The sequence below is a fragment of the Amblyomma mixtum genome, chromosome 3 (assembly GCF_055824585.1).
Source record: "Amblyomma mixtum isolate Tamu chromosome 3, ASM5582458v1, whole genome shotgun sequence".
NCBI classification, from domain to species: Eukaryota; Metazoa; Arthropoda; class Arachnida; order Ixodida; family Ixodidae; genus Amblyomma; species Amblyomma mixtum.
In genome coordinates, this window is record NC_143014.1 from 308,945,399 (window position 1) to 308,963,913 (window position 18,515).

The 18,515-nt window shown below is 43.6% G+C and overlaps 1 protein-coding gene across 2 annotated transcripts in view; it reads right to left on the bottom strand.

The window, feature by feature from the left end:
• Positions 1 to 18,179, bottom strand: part of LOC149355555 (solute carrier family 53 member 1) — an 81,547-nt gene extending 63,368 nt beyond the window's left edge. For both annotated transcript variants that reach the window (XM_089583890.1, XM_089583889.1), the window contains exons 1-3: positions 17,924 to 18,179; positions 7,789 to 7,840; positions 408 to 509 (exon numbers count right to left, since the gene is read on the bottom strand). In XM_089583890.1, coding sequence (XP_089440016.1) covers positions 408 to 509; positions 7,789 to 7,840; positions 17,924 to 17,992 — 223 coding nt within the window. In that variant the 5' untranslated portion in view covers positions 17,993 to 18,179. The remainder of the gene's footprint in view (positions 1 to 407; positions 510 to 7,788; positions 7,841 to 17,923) is intronic.
• Between the last annotated feature and the right edge of the window lie 336 nt (positions 18,180 to 18,515).

The following is an 18,515-nucleotide window of genomic DNA, read 5'->3' on the forward strand; positions in this document are numbered from 1 at the left end:
CAATAAGGAAGTTGACTGTACTCACATCCAAAATTTGCCCAGCAAGGAACTATTAACGTGCACAGCACACTACCACAAATATAACGCATTTTAGCGCTGCTTTAAAAGGGGGCCCAGTGCAGCTTCTGGATACTAGACAGAACAGCTTTGCACACCTCAGCACAAACTCATGAATCCTGCATTCCAAAGATGCTCGACAAGAAACAAACGCAAAAGCCACACACGGATGTGTCACTAGGAATCAGTTCCTCTCTCAAGAAAAAAAAAAAAAAACTGCAGGACAATCTTGTTTCAGCAACATGCAATGTGCATCCAAAGAGGCAGAATCGGAATACGGATTTCGCAGCTACAAGCTGTAACAGGTGTTCCCTCCCCATAATCAAGCATGTCAGGTGGGCACTGCTTACCCGAATAGAAAGTGTTGATCTTGGCCAGCTCCTTGTCACAGTATTGGAAGAAATCTTCATCAAATGATGCCAGGTACCTTGTGATCACGCTCTGCTCCACCACTAAAAAGCGCAAAGAAACAAGCGAGTATGATCAGTCACACAACTTCCCTACTTTCTTGAGGAAGCAATTAAACCACTGCTGTAACATGGGCATCCCAAAGTGCACCCCCAACCAATTTTTCGATGCATTCCAAAACATGAAACCAAAACCACCTGCCTTCTATTGCCACAATAGCTGACACAGCTCCTACTGCCACAATAGGAGCTCAGCTATTGCCACAATAGCTGACGCAGCTCCTTTTATGAAGGTCCCTGCACACTAACTGTCTGCTCTAATCACACGAAGTGTGCACACCGTTGAACCCGCATGTCTGTTCTTTCCCTGTACTCACTGCATCCTCTTCAGCAATGCCCTCTGGGCTTTGAAGGTACAGAAACAAACTCTACTGCCAAGGCCACACTAAAACTAAGCCAGCCAAACTGCTCAAGCACACAGGCAACAAAAAATTTTGGGCGCTTCGTATGGCTCGCAATTATTAGCTGCTCTCATCAAAAAATATGAATTTCTGGTCAGTCACTCGGAAAATGCCAACAGACTGGCCTAAGACAATTGTTACTGCCCTAGTTATGGCCACAGCTCAGAAACCATTCTGAAAGTTGACAACTGTAAACAACTGGGCCTGTTCATGTTACATCTTGAAACAAGCAGAGCAAAAGAATATGTCAGCAGAAGCAAGGCCCCACACAGCATAGTAGTGCTGACTTTTAACAACGCCCGTTCGAATGCACACATCCCATATATACTTTGTGGAAATCACATTCAGTGGAGCTGACATGAGCAGAGAAAATTATCAGCATGCCAATCTATTCCGCGGTGCCAACGGTTCCGCACTTAGTGAGCATGCTCCGCCACTGCTGCACCTTGAAGCGAGAAAAACTACAGTGCTAATTTTCTTTTCAGTATGTCTTTTTTCTGTGCGGCAGCAATTTTTGAACTATTTGTGAAAACAGCACAGCACAGACGTTGAGAATGGCCACCTCCGCCAGCGTGGCATGCGCCCCGAAAAGTGGCAAATCCAGCAATTTCACTGCGTCCATGGTTGGCTTTGTTGACGGTCTAGATGACAATGACACTCAAGATGCTACCTCATCGTTCAACTTTATTTCAGAGGCTATAAAGACCAAGCAATCAGCACAGAACATCAGTAGCAGTGCCTCCTGGGTTAGTTTCTTATCTGGACGTGTTCAGCTTCGCACAGTGACCATTTTGAAAAGGTTATTGATGCTACCGGCGTTATTTGATAAGGGTTTCCACATCATTTGGGCAAAATTTGATACCGCCTGCGCTGCGAAGGATTCATTCGACTGTTTCGCCCAAGCTCAAAGGCATGAGGGCATACACAGATGGTTTTATAGCTAGAACACTGTACAAGATAGAACTTTAATTTTTTACAGATGCATGATAGGAGGGCATTTTGCTTATGCCAAAATTTCTATAATTTTCTTTTCCTTCTTGGACACAAGCATACCCTTTCCAGTTTCATTCAAATTTTATCTAAAAACCTTTATTTCGTAAATAAAATTAAACAAGACACGAAACATTTTAATGAAGCGCATATCATTAAAAAAAGTGCGTCAATGGCTTCATTTTAAGGCGAAAGCCTTATGTGACCCATTTAGCAACGAAACCCGGTGTTGTCACTGCTCTCCAGGAAAAGTGGTCCACGTCCCCACCAAAGAAAAAAATGTCTACAGGTGTGGGGAATCAGGAGTGGGGGAAGGACCTTCAGATTGCGAAAAGAGCATGCAATGCTCAGGCCACAAAACTGCGCTGCTTCCTGGTGAATTAATGTGAACCTAGTGTGTGTGTGTTGGCTTTCGAATATATGCGGATGAGTAGGTACGTCATTAGAAAGGAAAGAAAAAAATATAAATTAAAAACTAATGCTTTCGCCTTCAAAGCACGTAAGAAGTCTCAAGTGCCTTCCATAATTTTGATGTAGTGCATTACTTCACAGCTCTTGGGCCAAGAAAAGTTAACGAAAACTCACAAAATATGGACATTTTTCCCATGATAGGGAAAGAGTTCAGTTTCTGCCGGCTTTCTTTTGTCACAAGGGGCAAAACGCGAACATAATCAGTGGATTTCCTGACCTGCCGTTCAAAATGTTCTGAGAAATTGAAAAGGATTCTCTGCACAGCACTAAAGCAAAAAGCAAGAGAGTTCCAACTTTACATTTGTAGACTAGTTTTACAGATTATTACCAACAGTGCAAAGGTCAAATAATCTGAAGTGTGCATGACTCATGGCACACTGAAAGAGAACAAGTGCAATGGTGCTTGAGCAGCCCCCAAAAACTGATCTCACAAGCCCTACAGCATGAAATCAAGCTGTTCATTTAGTACAGCAAGGGCCGTCGGCAAATGGCGTACCATGGCACGATATTACACTTTGAGCAAAAATAAAACCGTGCTTCTCAAAGTTTCACTGAACGGTCTTTTATTCATAAAATCTCTCTTTTGTCGACCACTGCTTCATAGAACTGCAGAGGCTTTTGTCATCAAAAGTGGCTTTTTTCCCCCGATTTCCCTTGCACATCCATGATTTTTGTTCCGTCCTTGTCCATCAGGTTCGTTTCTATTGAAAGTCCCAATTCAATGGCACTGCCTTGAAGAAACGGCTGACAATGAGCAACAAACCTTCCGGACCTGCACTGCAGCTTAGCGGTTGACAATGAGAATTCACGCCACTAAACTTGACTCGCCCAAGTCATTTGTCTTCGCTTGGAACAACTGCCAAAGATCACGCACATGTGGCCCGTTGAATGCCTCCTTTATGGCAAAGCAAAGTAGCGAAGGAGCATAGTGCTCGTCTACTCTCCTTACGATGCACCCTTCAACAAAAATGCAGCGTTAAAGGCGTCGGACCCCTTTCACCTTTGGTCTGCAGTGACTTCATGAAGATAAGGAGAGGACAGGTATATCTTTACATGCCAGGAATGAATTGTGTCCTTTGGTCTCACTTCTCTGGCTTCTGCAGGAAGAGATAACCAACCCGGCTTTTCTTTGCTGTTGTTTCATATCAATGTTCTACGCTGCAACCCTCCAAGAAAGAAACCATCTCGATGTCCTCTCATAAACTTTTGGCTTGGAGCGTATCTGATCATCTCCACCATTTTGTTACTTGTGTAGCATGCATGCACAGTGAGCAATTTGCCACTTCCGCAACTGGTGGGCAGGCTTGGGCTGCTGACTGAGGCCAATGCAGAGCTCTAGCCTCTATTACTTCCAGTGCTAAGACGGTTCAAATGTTTGCTCGAAATGACACAGTCACTGAGTAGCGTTGCAGTGCACCTAAACGCATCCCTCATGCCCTCATGGCATAATGTAATCACGAAAAAAACATAGTCATGGACTAATATTAAGAAGAACATGGTACAAAAAAATTTCTCTACACTTTCCAAATCTGTTCCTGTAAACCTGCTGCTCAGCAGGTTCAGGCCTGGTCGTCTGGCATAGCTTGCCCAGTTTGTTCAGGAGCATATGTTGCATACTGTGTCAAGCACTATTCAAGCACTGCATAGGCTCACACCAGCTCGAGGGTTTGGAGGGATGCCGTAGTGGAGGGCTTTAAATAGTTTTGACCACCTGGGGTTCTTTCCCGTGCACTGACATTGCACAGCACACGGGCCTCTAGCATTTAGCCTCCATCGAAATGCGACTGCTGCAGCTGAGATCAAACCCGCACCTTTTGAGTCAGCAGCCGAGCACCATAAGCACTGAGCTACCGTGGTGGCCAAACCAGCTGGAGGGCTGGGCAGAGCCAGAAAAATGCAGCGTTCTACCAGGCATGGGTTAAGCCACAGCTTTTAGATATTGTGCCTGGGCCGAGTTCAGGCTTGAAGCTGCGGCCACAGCTAGATTGGGGTCGTATAAAGAGGGGTCCGTGTCCGGCTTATGATGCTTCATCGTCAGACCAAGCCATGATGATGATGATGCACTTCATCAATGTCAGCTGGATTACGCCCACTAAAGGGCAAAACCCCCTCCCCAATTCACTCCACGTATCCTTGTTTCGCACCAGCTGCAGTAACCCTGACACAACAAATGACGACACTAGTGACGCTGTCTCCTGCATTGAATCACGGTGCTCATGTGAAGTTGGTGACATTACATGAATACCCCGATACTGGACAAATGTGGTGCTACATCGATGATCGACTGCAGTAGCACAATCACACTGAGGGATGAAGGAACGAGAGATGGCTTTCAGTGCACAGCTATATGCACAGATGCTTTGTTAAATGGCTGCAATGCACACTGAGCAAACATAAAGACAACCTAATGCAACAACAGAGGCAAACAAAATAGCCTACATCAATGATGAATGTGTGAGCACACCTTCTATGTTGTTTCAAGAGAAAGAGTTACAGTACATAAAATTTGCACACTGATAATTTCTGTCTCCACATGTCAGCTACACTCAATATGACTGCCATGGTGTAAACAGTGGATGTGTGTGCTCCAAACCGATGCTGTTGAAAGGCTCTGCTGTGTGTCCTTTTCTCTGCTGTCCTGCATTTTTGTGATGGTTGTTACAAGATGCTGTGCCCGAGAATGCCCTGCAGCAGTTGTTTCTGCCATGCAACACAGTCAATGCCATTTTCTTCAGGTGCAAAATTCTCAGTTCTCAATTCAGCTAGCTCATCCTCAGTAGGATGCTCTCTCCATGCATTTGGCTACAGTGAACTCTCGTTTCAGTGAACCTCCTCAGTTTAACCAACATTGCAACAATCTCTGGCAGTTTTAATATGCGTCCCATGTAAGAATATTGTAATTTAACGTATCACACAAAATAATATTCGTTTCAGTTGGATGAGCAGCTGATCTGAACCCAACCAAGATTTTATAACTGGTTTAGCGAAGCTTTGCACTCCACGCTGCTGTTGTAGTCCTTCAAGCGGATATCGAGCGGCTGCAGCAGCAGCACAACATTGGCACGGCTTCCAGCACCAAGGAGGAGGGGCGGAACAAAAGGTGAATTTCGTGCAATTTTCCCTTCCTCATACATTTGCTGGCAGCCATTTTATATCATCTGGTGACACGGGATGACAGCGACTCCACTGCTCAAAATTGGCACGAGTGGGAGACCAAAGCTCCTGTCCATATTGCAAAAGCTTAAAACTCCGAAGGCCAGCGCAAAGCAGATGTTTCACAGCAATGTGGCGCTGCCACGTCAAAGTTATCACCAACAGTGGAACAGAAATGGTAAACAGAAGAAGAAGCCTTGCTCAACCACACCAGCGAGCACAATATCCATGGGATACTTCAAAAGAAAATTAGTGGCTTTCTTTACACAGGCTGGACAGTATGTACACACTTGGCTGGGCACCTACGTAAATGAGCCAGTCAGCTTGTTATATGCACTTTGAGCACATTTCTTTACATCAGTCAATTGACTAATTTTGACAATTTTGATATTTTGTGCATGCAGTGCTCTGTACTGGTTAAAATGGTGAATATTCAGCTCACTGAACTTGCGCTTAAGCAAACTTTTTTTCTAGGCCCCGTGGAGTTCACTCAAGTGAGAGTTTGGGTTTTCGAGCCAAGTTGCTCATCCTGTATGCTTTGTTTATAATTAACCATGTCTTTCAGAAAAAAAAGAACAACAAAAAATGAAACAGCCCTTGAACGTTTCCAAACAAATTTACCACATGCTAAATAAAAGAGGGCCACATTGAGGTACCACAAAACGTTCTTAATAAAGCCTGACTCCAACAGCCCATGTGTAGCAGCCCTACATCTTCCACCTATACGTACAGTCTACATGAACAAGAATGACACCACCTTGTTCCCCACTTACAACATCCTTTTTATGTGACTGAGAATCGTGTCTGTGAAGGGCCAGTTCAAAGTAACAACACTAGATGCATTCCAAGTGGTCAAGCAAGAAATTTTCGTCAATCACACACAGCATGAAAAATCCTAATGATCGGAGAAATCTGCGCATCGTCAAAATTCAAGTAGAAAAACAAACACACTTTCAAACGTGTCCCCAAGTGTACCAACACTGCACTACACCTGAAAGGACTCAATTCAGGCTTGACTCAAGCAGTGTCCAAATCTAGCATTCACAAACCCATGCCTAAAGTTCTCACTGCCATTTTCACTGCACACTGGTTTCTTTGCTGCCCCTGGTTAAAGTAGAATAATAGACGGTCACAAATAAGCAGTGCTTAAAGTCAGGGGAGTCTCAGGGGGGGGGTCTCGGATCCCCCACCAGTATTGACAAGGGATCTGAGGCCCCCCGTGTGCTGGAATGTGCAGACTGCAAGAATCCGAAGCAGGGAACCATTTTTTTCATCCTCCTTGTCAGTAGCGGTCGGAGCATTTCGTCTCTATCATTTTGAAGATTTCACTGCAATTTTTAGTAACCATCTCAGCTGTTTTAGTAACATGTTTTCTAAAACCTGACCCAGAGAAAAATAAAAGGTTGCAGCCCAACACAATGGCTGGAAGAAAGAGGAAAAGTGACCTCACATCATGAGTCAGTTTAGAGCTGGCCACTCAACTCCACAGCCACCCAGCAACAATGAGAAACAGAGCGAAGTCCCCCCCCCCCACTTCCCTTTTCTTACCCCCGCCAAACATCACGAGTCACGAGTAAAAGCTTTCCAAGCTCCGGAACGGCTCTAAGCCATTCAGAATCTTTTTCTCTTCCCTGCCCTCTGGAGAAGATTCGTGATGTTTCTAGTATGTACTATATTTTGTTTCTCACTCTGAACATATGCTGCCCTTTGTACACTATAACTACACCCCTTTGTCTAAAATGATGTGTAAAACAAGCTGCCAGTCGCTTTCTCTCTCTCCATCTGTGCTCAAATCCCTAGAGATCCCCCTCTGATGAAGCCAGACTTTAAGCACAGCTAATAAGTTTAACCACTCAAATGCGCAGGTAAGTAAAACTTACAAATAACTGAATGAGCCAAATATAACTAGTAATGTAGCAATAACAAAGTAGCAAAAACAATCTCCAGTGTATTTCTGCAGCACAGTAACCAAATACACTGACAAGCATGGCATATTATGCCCTGGGACCATCTCTCTCCACATTAAAGTCACCTGCAAAACCGTGCACTCAATGCTACATAACCATGCATAGCACCTAACGTGGTCGAGTTTTTTTCTCCACAATGGGAACCAGCTGTCAAGCTCCTGATAAAAGAGAGACAATGCAGCATCTCAGTCTGGTCAGTCCTAGCAATCAAAGAGCATATATGCAGTACAATACCCTACCTTTGCAGAATGATAAAAACCTCAAGGACTGAGCAAAGCTCACCTTCTGCCGACGGTGCTCTTTCCACAGCCCCGTAAAGCATTGTCTTCATTTCCTGCAAGGAAAAAGCCTCGGTCAAATTGGGAAGCCTGCCTTAAGCAAAAGCCAGCCATTTGCACACTCCTGAACCAGGCACAAAGGAACGAAATGCTTCAACCTGTTAGGCACCTACAAAACAAATTTCTCCAAGTGTGGCACACATAAAACATCACACCAGGGCTACAACAAAGTGTGCACCCAGGCTGTCGTCACCACTTGTTTGCTCAGAAGAAATGTAAATGTGGGGATTTTCTTCGTTCAATGCAGGCACAAAGTGAACATGCTCAATGCCCAATCTTTTGCCAGCCTGGTTCCTAAACCACACAATGAAGTAATACCCCGCTGCACGGGACATAGGGCAAGTGTCAGTGTCATTTGTAAGGGTTCACACAGACTTATAGCGACACTATCCTCAAAGTGAGCTTGTCCTACTTGCCGCACTGGGCTCGAACTCAATTCATGTCCTCCACATCACCCTGAGCTTGAGACCACTGCTTTGAAGCTTTATTTAACCCTGGAGAGTTACTAAATATCTTAACAAATTTCTGCTTTGTTAAAAAAACAGCTTTCAAGCAGCCTACAATAGGCATGCTAGGCGCAAACGATGTATTCCACTATTTTGCTTATCTGGGTGCGATTCATGCTTCCTGACACGGCAGCACAAAAGACAGGACAAGCAGAAGAAGACACAGGACATGCGCTAATCCTGTGTGTCTTGTCTTTTGCGCTCTGTCGTACTGCTGCATGCTTGTCTCAACCACATTAGACATTAGATAGAACTGATAAATTTGCAATAAACATTTTTTTTCTAGCAGAAAAGAAAGTCTTCCAAAGCTCTTCAGCCGCTAAAAGTAATCTAGAAAAAAAATTTCAGAAGTTCTGAAGAGCACGTATTTACTTTATCACCTGCTATCATCGTTTCCATCAAACCTGAATAAAACAACCTTTGCTACGCAGCATCGCACCACTGAAGAGGCACTTCATAGCCCGAGCGCACATGCTGAAGGAGGCACTAAAGCTGCCGGTCTGACAGAAGCACAGTCTGTCGAGCTTTCACTTTCATCATGTGTGTTTAAAAACACACAAATTTTGTACCAAGCAGATACAGAAAGGAACACAAAGAAACACCATGAATGACGTAAAGCATAATTAAACCAAAACACGAAGTGAAACAACACAAAAAGAAATGCACAGAGCCTAATCGCTAAAGGACTTGCAGGACTGCCCAGCCCGTGTCATATCATGATTCAAAAGATTATTTTTCCAACACATCACTTCAAACGCTCATAAAAAATCAGCCAAGTAAGTTTTGGAATTATATCAGTGGAAAAAGAAAATATCGTCACAAGTTTCCATGAACACTATCGTATGTGATCAGTCGGCTATTGCTCAACATTTTAATAGTTATTTCGAAAGTGCATTTTCCACTCTGAACACATCCACCACTAACAGCAGAGTGTACTGTCTTTCTGAACTGAATTTGTTTACCCTGGTGTCTCTTCTATGCTGCAGAGCCTCAAAACAAAAACCTCACATGCTTTTGATAATATTCCAAATGTATTCTAGCGTCGCTGTGCTGAAACTGTGGCTCAATTCCTCGCAATTCTTCTTTGCGTATCACTGTAGACAGGGAAACTGCCAGATGACTGAAGGACTGCCCTAACTGTTTCCGTTTACAAAAACAAAGACTCTTTTGTTGCATAACTACTATCCGACCTCACTGATGTCATTGTGCTGTAAACTATTAGAACATATAATCACACACTGTATGGAAGAATTTTTAAGGAATTAAGTACTAAATAAATATCAACACAGGTTCAGATATGGATTTTCGATGGTAACACAACTAATTGCAGTAATTAATTCATTTGAATCTTGTCTAAATATTAAAGGCAAAATTGACGCAATTTTTTAAAATTTTAGCAAGGTGTTCGACACAGCTCACTACCATCAACTAATTCTAATAACTGAAGAAACTGGTATTCTGCAGTCAGGTCGTTGAAGTGGGTGGACAACGCTCAGGCTCTCTTCCAGTTTCATCCGATGTTGCGCGGGAAGCGTATTAGGCCCTCTGCTTTTTCTTTTGTGTATCAATGACACTGTTCAAGTGGTTAGTCCATCCGTGCATATCCGACTGTCCCCCGGCGATTGTGTTTTATGCAGGGAAGTTACAAAAAATGGTGATCAGAATGACCTGAACAATGCTGTTAACAATACTGTGAAATGGTGTGACCAATGGCAATGGGGCATAGTTCTGAATACTATTAAAAGTGTATCGTCCACATATAATTACAATTATAATATAGGTTCATTACCTCTTGATCAAGCATCTATCTACAAATACTTAAGTGTAACTATCACCAGCAATTTATTATGGAACTTGAATGTAAGTAGTATTTGCTCTTCCAGGTTTCACCAATTGTTCTGCTTGAGACATAAACGCCAAAATTCCCCCACTAACATTAAGCTACCTTGTTGCACTTCAAAATCAGACCTAAACTAAAATATGCATGCATAGTGTTAGACCTTATACTAAACCTAATAGAAAAAATTTGGAAAGAGTACACAGAACAGTTAGGTATATCTTTAACAAATAAGCAGACTGACTCCCCGATCATTTTAATGCAAATTAATAAAACTGAACCTGAAATCCAGAGAAAAAAGTTTAGGCTACAATTTCTTTCTCTCCTATCAGATAATAAACTCAGTCTAGACCCCATAATGTCGCGATCTGTTATACAAAGTACCAGCATCATAGTTCTCCATCCCCCATATTCGCTAAACAGACACAGATTTTCGTTTTCCCATGGACAATAACAGACTGGAATCAGATAGCGTTACCACTGCCCCATGAGGTCTAGCCAATTACTCCTATTAGTGCCTTTTTTTTTTTCGCAATGTTTCTTCTTTGTAATTACACTAACTTGTAAGCCCACCTTGCTTGGACTAGGTATCTGTAGTATTTTATAAACAAATATATAGTAAAATAAAATTACTTGGCTTCAATTGCAATATGGATAAGCAACTAAAAATTCACTCTCCTCAATTACACCAAAACACATCTCCCCACACTACGGCCAATACTTTAGGCTGTTGCCTCTTCTCAAGTATAAGAAACAATGTTTCTGCAGAAATCGTAAACGAGTATAAATGCATGCCCCCATCTCCAAACATGCACACGTTCAGGATGCCAAATTTGTGTCGGCCATGAACTAACGCAAGACTAGCACTAACAATGCCCAAGTGAATTAAACTACAAACACAGTGCAATTTGTGAAAATGCAATCTACAACCAGTGAAAGCAAGGGTGCTGGGGTATTCATGCAGATGCTCAGCAAATTTTGAACTGAAGCCATGTTTAACGCTGAACTGAGACTGAGACTTCAAATGCATATGAAAAGCAGCTCACACAATATAAGTAACTACCATTAAAGCCTCAGAACAGAGGGTAAAGGGAGAAGATAACTTAATTTGCATGAAAAGAAAGAGCACAAGGGTGCCCTTTCTCAGTATTGAATTGAGAGGACATAGTAGTAGGGCTAAAAAACAGGGTCAAAGGTAGACGAAGGCAACACAGGCACTAGCGCCTGTGTTACCTTCGTCTACCATTGTTCCTGTTTTTTAGTGGTACTACTATGTCTTCTCAATCCAAACACCAACTACCCCAGCTTTCTGCCTTCAATATTGAAAGCTGGGCGAATGAGCGCAGAAAACAGGCATGCAGGCGCTCGTAATACCCCTGTCAAGCGCACAAGTTAAGTGCACTTATGGGGAGTGTGCTTCGACATCTAAAGTGACACTTTAGGCTACGCAGTGCTAAACGGGAAAGCAAAGTGCGAATTCTGGAGACCTCCACTATGGCACCTCTTTTTCTGTTCTTTCACTCCCACCTTCCTCCCTTCTCTCACGGCGTGGTTCAGGTGTCCACCGAGACATGTGAGACAGATACTGCGCCATTTCCTTTTCTCAAAAACCAATTTATCACTCGCAATAAAAAAAAATGGCGACAGAAAATGAATGGAATTTCTGAAGAGGTCGATGGAAAAGAAAAAGGACTCATAATAACTGATTGCTTAACTTGTGTGGGCGATTCCCCTGCGCGAGGACACATGGACAGCAACTCGAGTCAGGTCTTTGTAATAAAGTCTTATCTCACATGGCGTCGCGACGGGGGGGGGGGGGGGGGGGTCATTGTGGCAGAGGGTCAGGGGGTCTCTGGGGCAGGTGTCAAGAGGCCGCCTCCGCGCTTGGGGCTCCCTTAAATAGCCTCCCCCGCATAGCCTTGTTTCCCCGCATAGCCTTGTTTCCCCTGCGCCCTCACTCGGGAGGAAAGGTGGTCGAGGGTACCCGCCGTGAGTGGCACGAGATTTGAGTGATAGCACAAATAAAACGAGGTTCAACAGTTTTTAACGATTAAAAAAAAAGAAATAGAAGAAAAGCCAAGACGAGCCAAGACTATCCTGAATTTTAACAAACAAGATGGCAGCAGGCAGCGATGTTGCATCAGATCTTGTTCCCTTTGTTTTGTTGCTTCGCGTAGCTATAACGAACAAATTTTTTCTAAAAACAGTGCTACAGCATGTAAAATAAACTTGTACTTTTTATGCACTATACGTATTGTGCCTTTGAAGTCGCTGCTGGCGAGGCTACGCACTCAACCCTCAAAGTGTGTTCTGTGAACGCACTCCGATATGAGTGCGCATTTTGGCATGTGCACTTATGTTACGCCGTTTAGCTGCGCTAGAGTGCACTTTTAGCAAATCACACTCTTCATAAGCGCACTTTATTTTGCGCGCTTGACAGGGGTATAGCATGTGCCAAGATCTTTCCAGGTCCTTCAATCGCCAACTGATAAACGACACGCAACGTGCGTCGAGAGCTGCTCTTTTCCTCGGCACCGATAATGCACATCTCCGGAGGCGTCCGATAAGCGCCTGCAACGTGCAAGAGGATCCCCCTTTCTTCACTGACACCCTAGAGTGCGGCAAGCAGTGCAGGCCGTGGACTTTTTTTGAATATAAGTTCAGCAATAGCATCCATATACCAGTAGGCGGCAAAAATGACTAAGGTTGTAGCTTTTACGCTTAACTATACACAAAAACATATTAAGGCATTTACTAGCAACTCGCAACCCCTGATGATACACTAAACAGCCACCCTGACTGACTTTTGAAGGCAAAGAAAGATAGAAAGGATATACACCTCAACTTCAGAAAAACTTGGAAGTGCCTATGTTCACAAGAGCAAACAATATATGGTGCTGGAGTGGCATTGGAGCAGGCCTTATGTTCATGCATCAGTTGAAGCGCACCTTTCATTAATGCAGTACTTGATAGTAAAAAAATTACGATCCAGTTACACACCACAAACAAGTTTTACAATCGAAATGCAAAGAAGATGCCATGAAGCATCTACCTAATGGAATGCTGACCTCCACCAAGGGTCCATGCAGAAAAGAAACAAGCATTCCTGTTAGCATTTCTTAAAATTCTATATATGCCCCTTTGTGTCTGAGCCATTCCTTTTGTCAACGCTTTAACAATAGCAATGGAGAAATTCCTTCCCCCCCTTAACCTTTGTACGCTGACCTTTAAAACGTTAGGTCTCGCAGCAATGCAGACACCTGTGTGTAAAAGAATTTGAAATGCCTGGTAGTGTTTCTCACAAGACCATAACAGGAAAAAAGGCAAAGACTCAAATTAAATTCCAAACAGTCTCTTTCCCACATCTGCTGCCTGCAAAAAACAGGATGCTGACAGAAATAAAAGACTCCTACACCCTCAAAGTCAGGTGGATATCACTGTGAGAAGAAATGCAAGAACACAGCACAGCTCGACTCTGCTCAAAGGTTTGCCTTTAACAATATAAATTACAATTTACTGAATTCATTCATTGCATTCAATGCTTCTATTACAGCGACCACCACTAGCTGCTATCCAAGTACTGTAGATGTGTGTCATCTGCATCACGAGCATACTAACTCACAAACTACGAAAACCTACCAAACCTTCGTATGCGCTAGCATAGGAACATTTCTTTAGTTGCTGCAACTCATGAGCCTCATTTCATGAGTGCTCACAATGCTGAAAAAACTTGGAATGATAAGAAAACATTCAGTTAATGGCTACAACACTATTTCCTTCAGATACTACTTCGAGTGACTCGAGATAAAAGTCTGAAATGAGCTAGACTTCCACGTGCCATATCTGCCAAGCAAAGCTGATGATATAACATGAATATTACAATGGTCCAAAGACAAATATGATACTGATGCCCTAACGGACTACGGTAATAACAAATTAAATAAATTATACGCCTGCATACCTAAAAAATATGTTACAAGTAATTGAGTTTGTCACAAACACTGCTAAGCTTGGCTTATGAATGTGTAGTCATGCATCTTTAATACGACCCCAGTTAATATGGAAAACTCAAATTATGGAAATTTTTCTGGGGACCAAACTTTTTCAATGTATTAATGCCTCGTCAATATGGAAACTTGCTGTCCAGACAATGGACAGGTTGGAAATTAACTGAATCCATTGGGGCCCGTGTATTTTTGTTGCGTTAATATGGACAGTGACGAAAACCAAACCTTGACTATCCCAACTGACTGTTTCTGTTCTGGGACCCTTTCTCTGAGGACCCAAGGTCGCACACTGAATACTGGTTGTAGCGACTGCATTCTGATGGAGGCGAAATACAGAGATGCCCATGTGCTGTGTGGTGCCAGTGCATGTTAAAGAACCCCTGGCGGTTTAAACTAATCCGGAGCCCTCTACTACAGCATCCTTCATAGCCCATGTATCGTTTTAAACCCCACAATTTGCAGTTTTCTGACTGCTTTAATTAGCTCGTTTCTCATGGGTTTAGAAATGATCACTGCAATGCGGTGTAAACTTACTAAAGGGGCCGGTTTTTGGCACCCAGAGGAGGACGCAGAGAGACTTCACTCAGGCGAACTTGACTGGCAAGATGCGTTTGTGGCAAGGAGAGCTGTGAGCCCTGACCTAATTGTATCTTTTTATCCTTAAAGTGCATATTGTGTTCAAAGAGCCAGTCCATTCCTGCAACATGCCACTGACCACTGAATCATCAGGGAATTCCATCAGGACACTTTAGGTCCACACCACCAATACCACCCATCACTTAAAAAAAGACTGATAAATTTGTTTTGTTTTGTGTTTTCATGCTTTATATAGTGCTGTGTGCCTGGTTTTTACATTTGCCGTACTGTATGGGTGGCTGTGAATTAAAAGCTCTTTGTTGCTTTTGGCCCACTAAAAGCCACATTCACCTGCTGACAACTGCTGTCAGCCAACTGGGTAAAGATGTGTAATAGCTGTCCCTGGATACGAACAGTTGTAGCAGGAGAGATGTCATCATGCCATATCTCCTGTACCGCTGAACACGCTGCGTTGCATAACATTTTGGCGTAATGGCATTTTGGCATAGCATAATGGCAGCCAGGATAATGCGCTTGGAGTTCCAAAACTGTAAATTTCCACTTCACTGCACACAGTTATGCACATATGCCGACCTAATCACAATAAGTACTTGTTCTGAATATCTTTTTTTTTCCTTTATGAGTTGTTATTACGGCCAATTCTCTTTATCGGCCATTTTGCTCGGGAACCACAGCCTCTATATTAATGAGGCACGACTGTATATACTGAATCCCTCAAATTCCCTTAGCTTGAAAATATGTAATTTTTAACTCAGTTTGTCCCAAGCCACTTAAAGAAGTATTACACTAGGTGCTTACAGAATAAACTTAAAAAATTAAGAAACAGTGCAGAAGGCACTGTGCTTATTTCAGAAACCAAGTTTTGTTTTTCTTTGGCCAATAATATTTTTATGAGATGAATTACCTTTTTTTTTTTCAGTATAATAGGCCGATAAGCAGCCAAAAGTCACTTAGAGTTTGTCTTAGCCTTTGTGTCAGCACGAGAAATTGACTTGCAAGCAATTATGCATAAATTGTCGTACTTAGTAGAATCAAATGCTACCGCCATTAAAAAAAAAATAATGGAAGTTAAATGATGGAATTTTGCAACATAACTGAAAAACTGGCTTCTAATGCTGTCGTTGGGTTGTTGCACTGCGTTAAGTGAGAGGGAAGGGGAACACAGGGTCTGTGTGTTGATAGCAGCGGTCAAATTTCCACTGAACCGTCATGGTAGCCAGAATATGACACTATTTCGTGACGTCTGTGCAAAGTTTTGTGTCAACATCCTGGCAAGCACTGGAGAAATGTACTTAACGAACTGCTCTAAGCGGGTGACAGAATAGTGAATAGAATTATGCTAGCAGCAGCAGGCAGTATTTGGTGAAAAGTTGGAGGCTCCCAGTCTGTAGAGGTGTGCAATGTAGTGGAAAAGTGGCTGAAAACGTAACTGCGCTACTTAATTCAGCAGCACCAGCATTTCAACACACCCCTGCTTTTCATATTTTGTTAACTTTCTCCTTTTACTGAGAGTAACTCCTGCTGAATAGCCCGCTAGTGTGGTGTGCAATCAAGGACACTGACCTTTCTCGGTTAAAACTGATTTTCAAGAAATGACTTCGGCACACCTCTCTTGGTTTAAACCAAAAAGGCCAATGTCTAACTATAAAGAGCTTAGTTCCTGATTTCCCCAAACCTAATTTATACAAGATATTTATGTGATGAAATCATTTTTGTTATAGTTTTTTGTCTCACTGCATAAGTTATTAAATGAAGATAGGTTTGCTGATCAAATGAAGTTCACAAGAGACTGACGATGCAGTCCATCCAACTCCAATGCTAAGACAAGCCCACACAATGCAGAGTTTAGATACTTGAGGAGGCATTAGGGGATGCATACACTCTTTATTGATTATGTGCACCCCAGAGGTGCATGCAGACATCTGAAGCTGCTCTTCACAAGCAGACAAAGAAAATTTCCCAGACCTGCACACACTTAGCAAATGCAGGATGGAAGTTTTTTTCATGATGTTCCATTTCAGCCTTCAAAAAAATAACATTAGAAGGTGACACATCACAAGATAGGACAAATTTAACACTCTAAGCAACATTTTAAATTCAACTTTTTCTACGGGGAACTTTGGGACATCATATGCACTGATTCTTGTTACATGATTCCACGGTACTGGCCCCGCACTGCACAACTCAACTCAGTCCTCAGCACATAGAAGAAAAAAAAACAAACAAAAAAACGATTGGTCAAAATTGATGCGATGCGTATAAAGAAAGCCTGAAGGAGGCCAAAACGCTAAAGTATTTGGCCCCACTTGACCATTTGGCCACGTCTAAATTGCTGTCATCGGCTGTGTGCCGCTCCGATGCTTCCTTCTAGACGTCAGTACGAGGGTCTTCAACAAACCGGAGGCATAACTCTTTAGCTGCGCCGACCAGCACTACACCCGGAATTGTCGGCTAAAAAGGAAGCGCACGCCGAAAGGGAAACGTGGGCAGCTCAGCAACGCCTCGGACGGAACCGCGACAGCGATTAAGTGCCGACGCGTTTCCAAGCCAGCGCACGTACAGTGTGGCGAAACTCTGTTGTTGCGCGAACGGCAGCCATCAATCAACGCAGTGCGTCGGTCGACGATCGCATCTTGACGAAGCCGAGGGCGGTCAACCCCGGAGATGAGCTCGCCAGGTCCGGAGAAAGAGCAACCGCAAAACCACACGACACACCGTTCTCGCGAAGCGCCAAGAAAACACGTGCCAAGAAATCGGCTTCATAGTGATCACAAGATTGAACCGTGTTCTCGGGACGTATCAAGCCGCTACAACGAACCACTCGGTCCTGACGCTCCGCAAAACGCAGTCGCGCGAGATGTCGTTGAGGGCCAAAGTCGCTGCGAAGGCGCGTATGCACCTTCGCGAAAAGTTGTGGCACCTAACGAACGTGCCATCACGAGCTGCAAACACGGTGGGATTCGAGCGGCGCCTGCCTCTATTCCGATGCGAATTTTGAACGTCCCGGGCGCACTGAGAAGCGCTCCTCGTAGCCGCGACAGCCGACGAATGCGCCAGCAACAACGGCTCGGGGGGCACGCGCCTCAAACAAGAAAGCGCTACTTTTGCCACCGCCTTGAAAGCGCCACTCACCTCGTAGGATATGTACTGTTTGCGCCACTCGGGCGTGATGTGTGCGGCCAAATGTTCGGTGAACTTCATGTTGCTTCCTGGGCCAGGCAGAGTGCCACGACGATTGGGCCACTACGGGAGACTTGCACTGCAGCGCGACTGCCGCAGCCTCACGGAACGCAGTGCGCGGACGCGCAACGCAAAGCGCGCGCTGCCCAGCCGCTAGCAACGGCTGCATGAACGGCTGCCATCTTCGTGCTTCAGCTGTTTTTAGCCCCGCACAGAATAAACAACGCTTTCACTCTTCAAGTTTAAGGACTGAAAGTTTGCTGCCACAATGTGCTCCTTATTTTTGTACAATACTTCATTGGGTTTATACTTTGTTTTAGTTAGTTTGACAACAACAACAATACCTAAAGTGTAAAAGAGTGCAGAGCGCGAAATTTGTTTGCTAGCATGTTGACAAGGCACGAACTGATGATGGGAAATGAAAACCCAGCTGTTATTACCATGCTGTGAACGAATGGAGCCTAACACGAGTCAACTAAATTACAACAGAACTGTTTCACACAACATTATAAAACTAGTAACCTGTGTTTCACAGCAGTGGGTA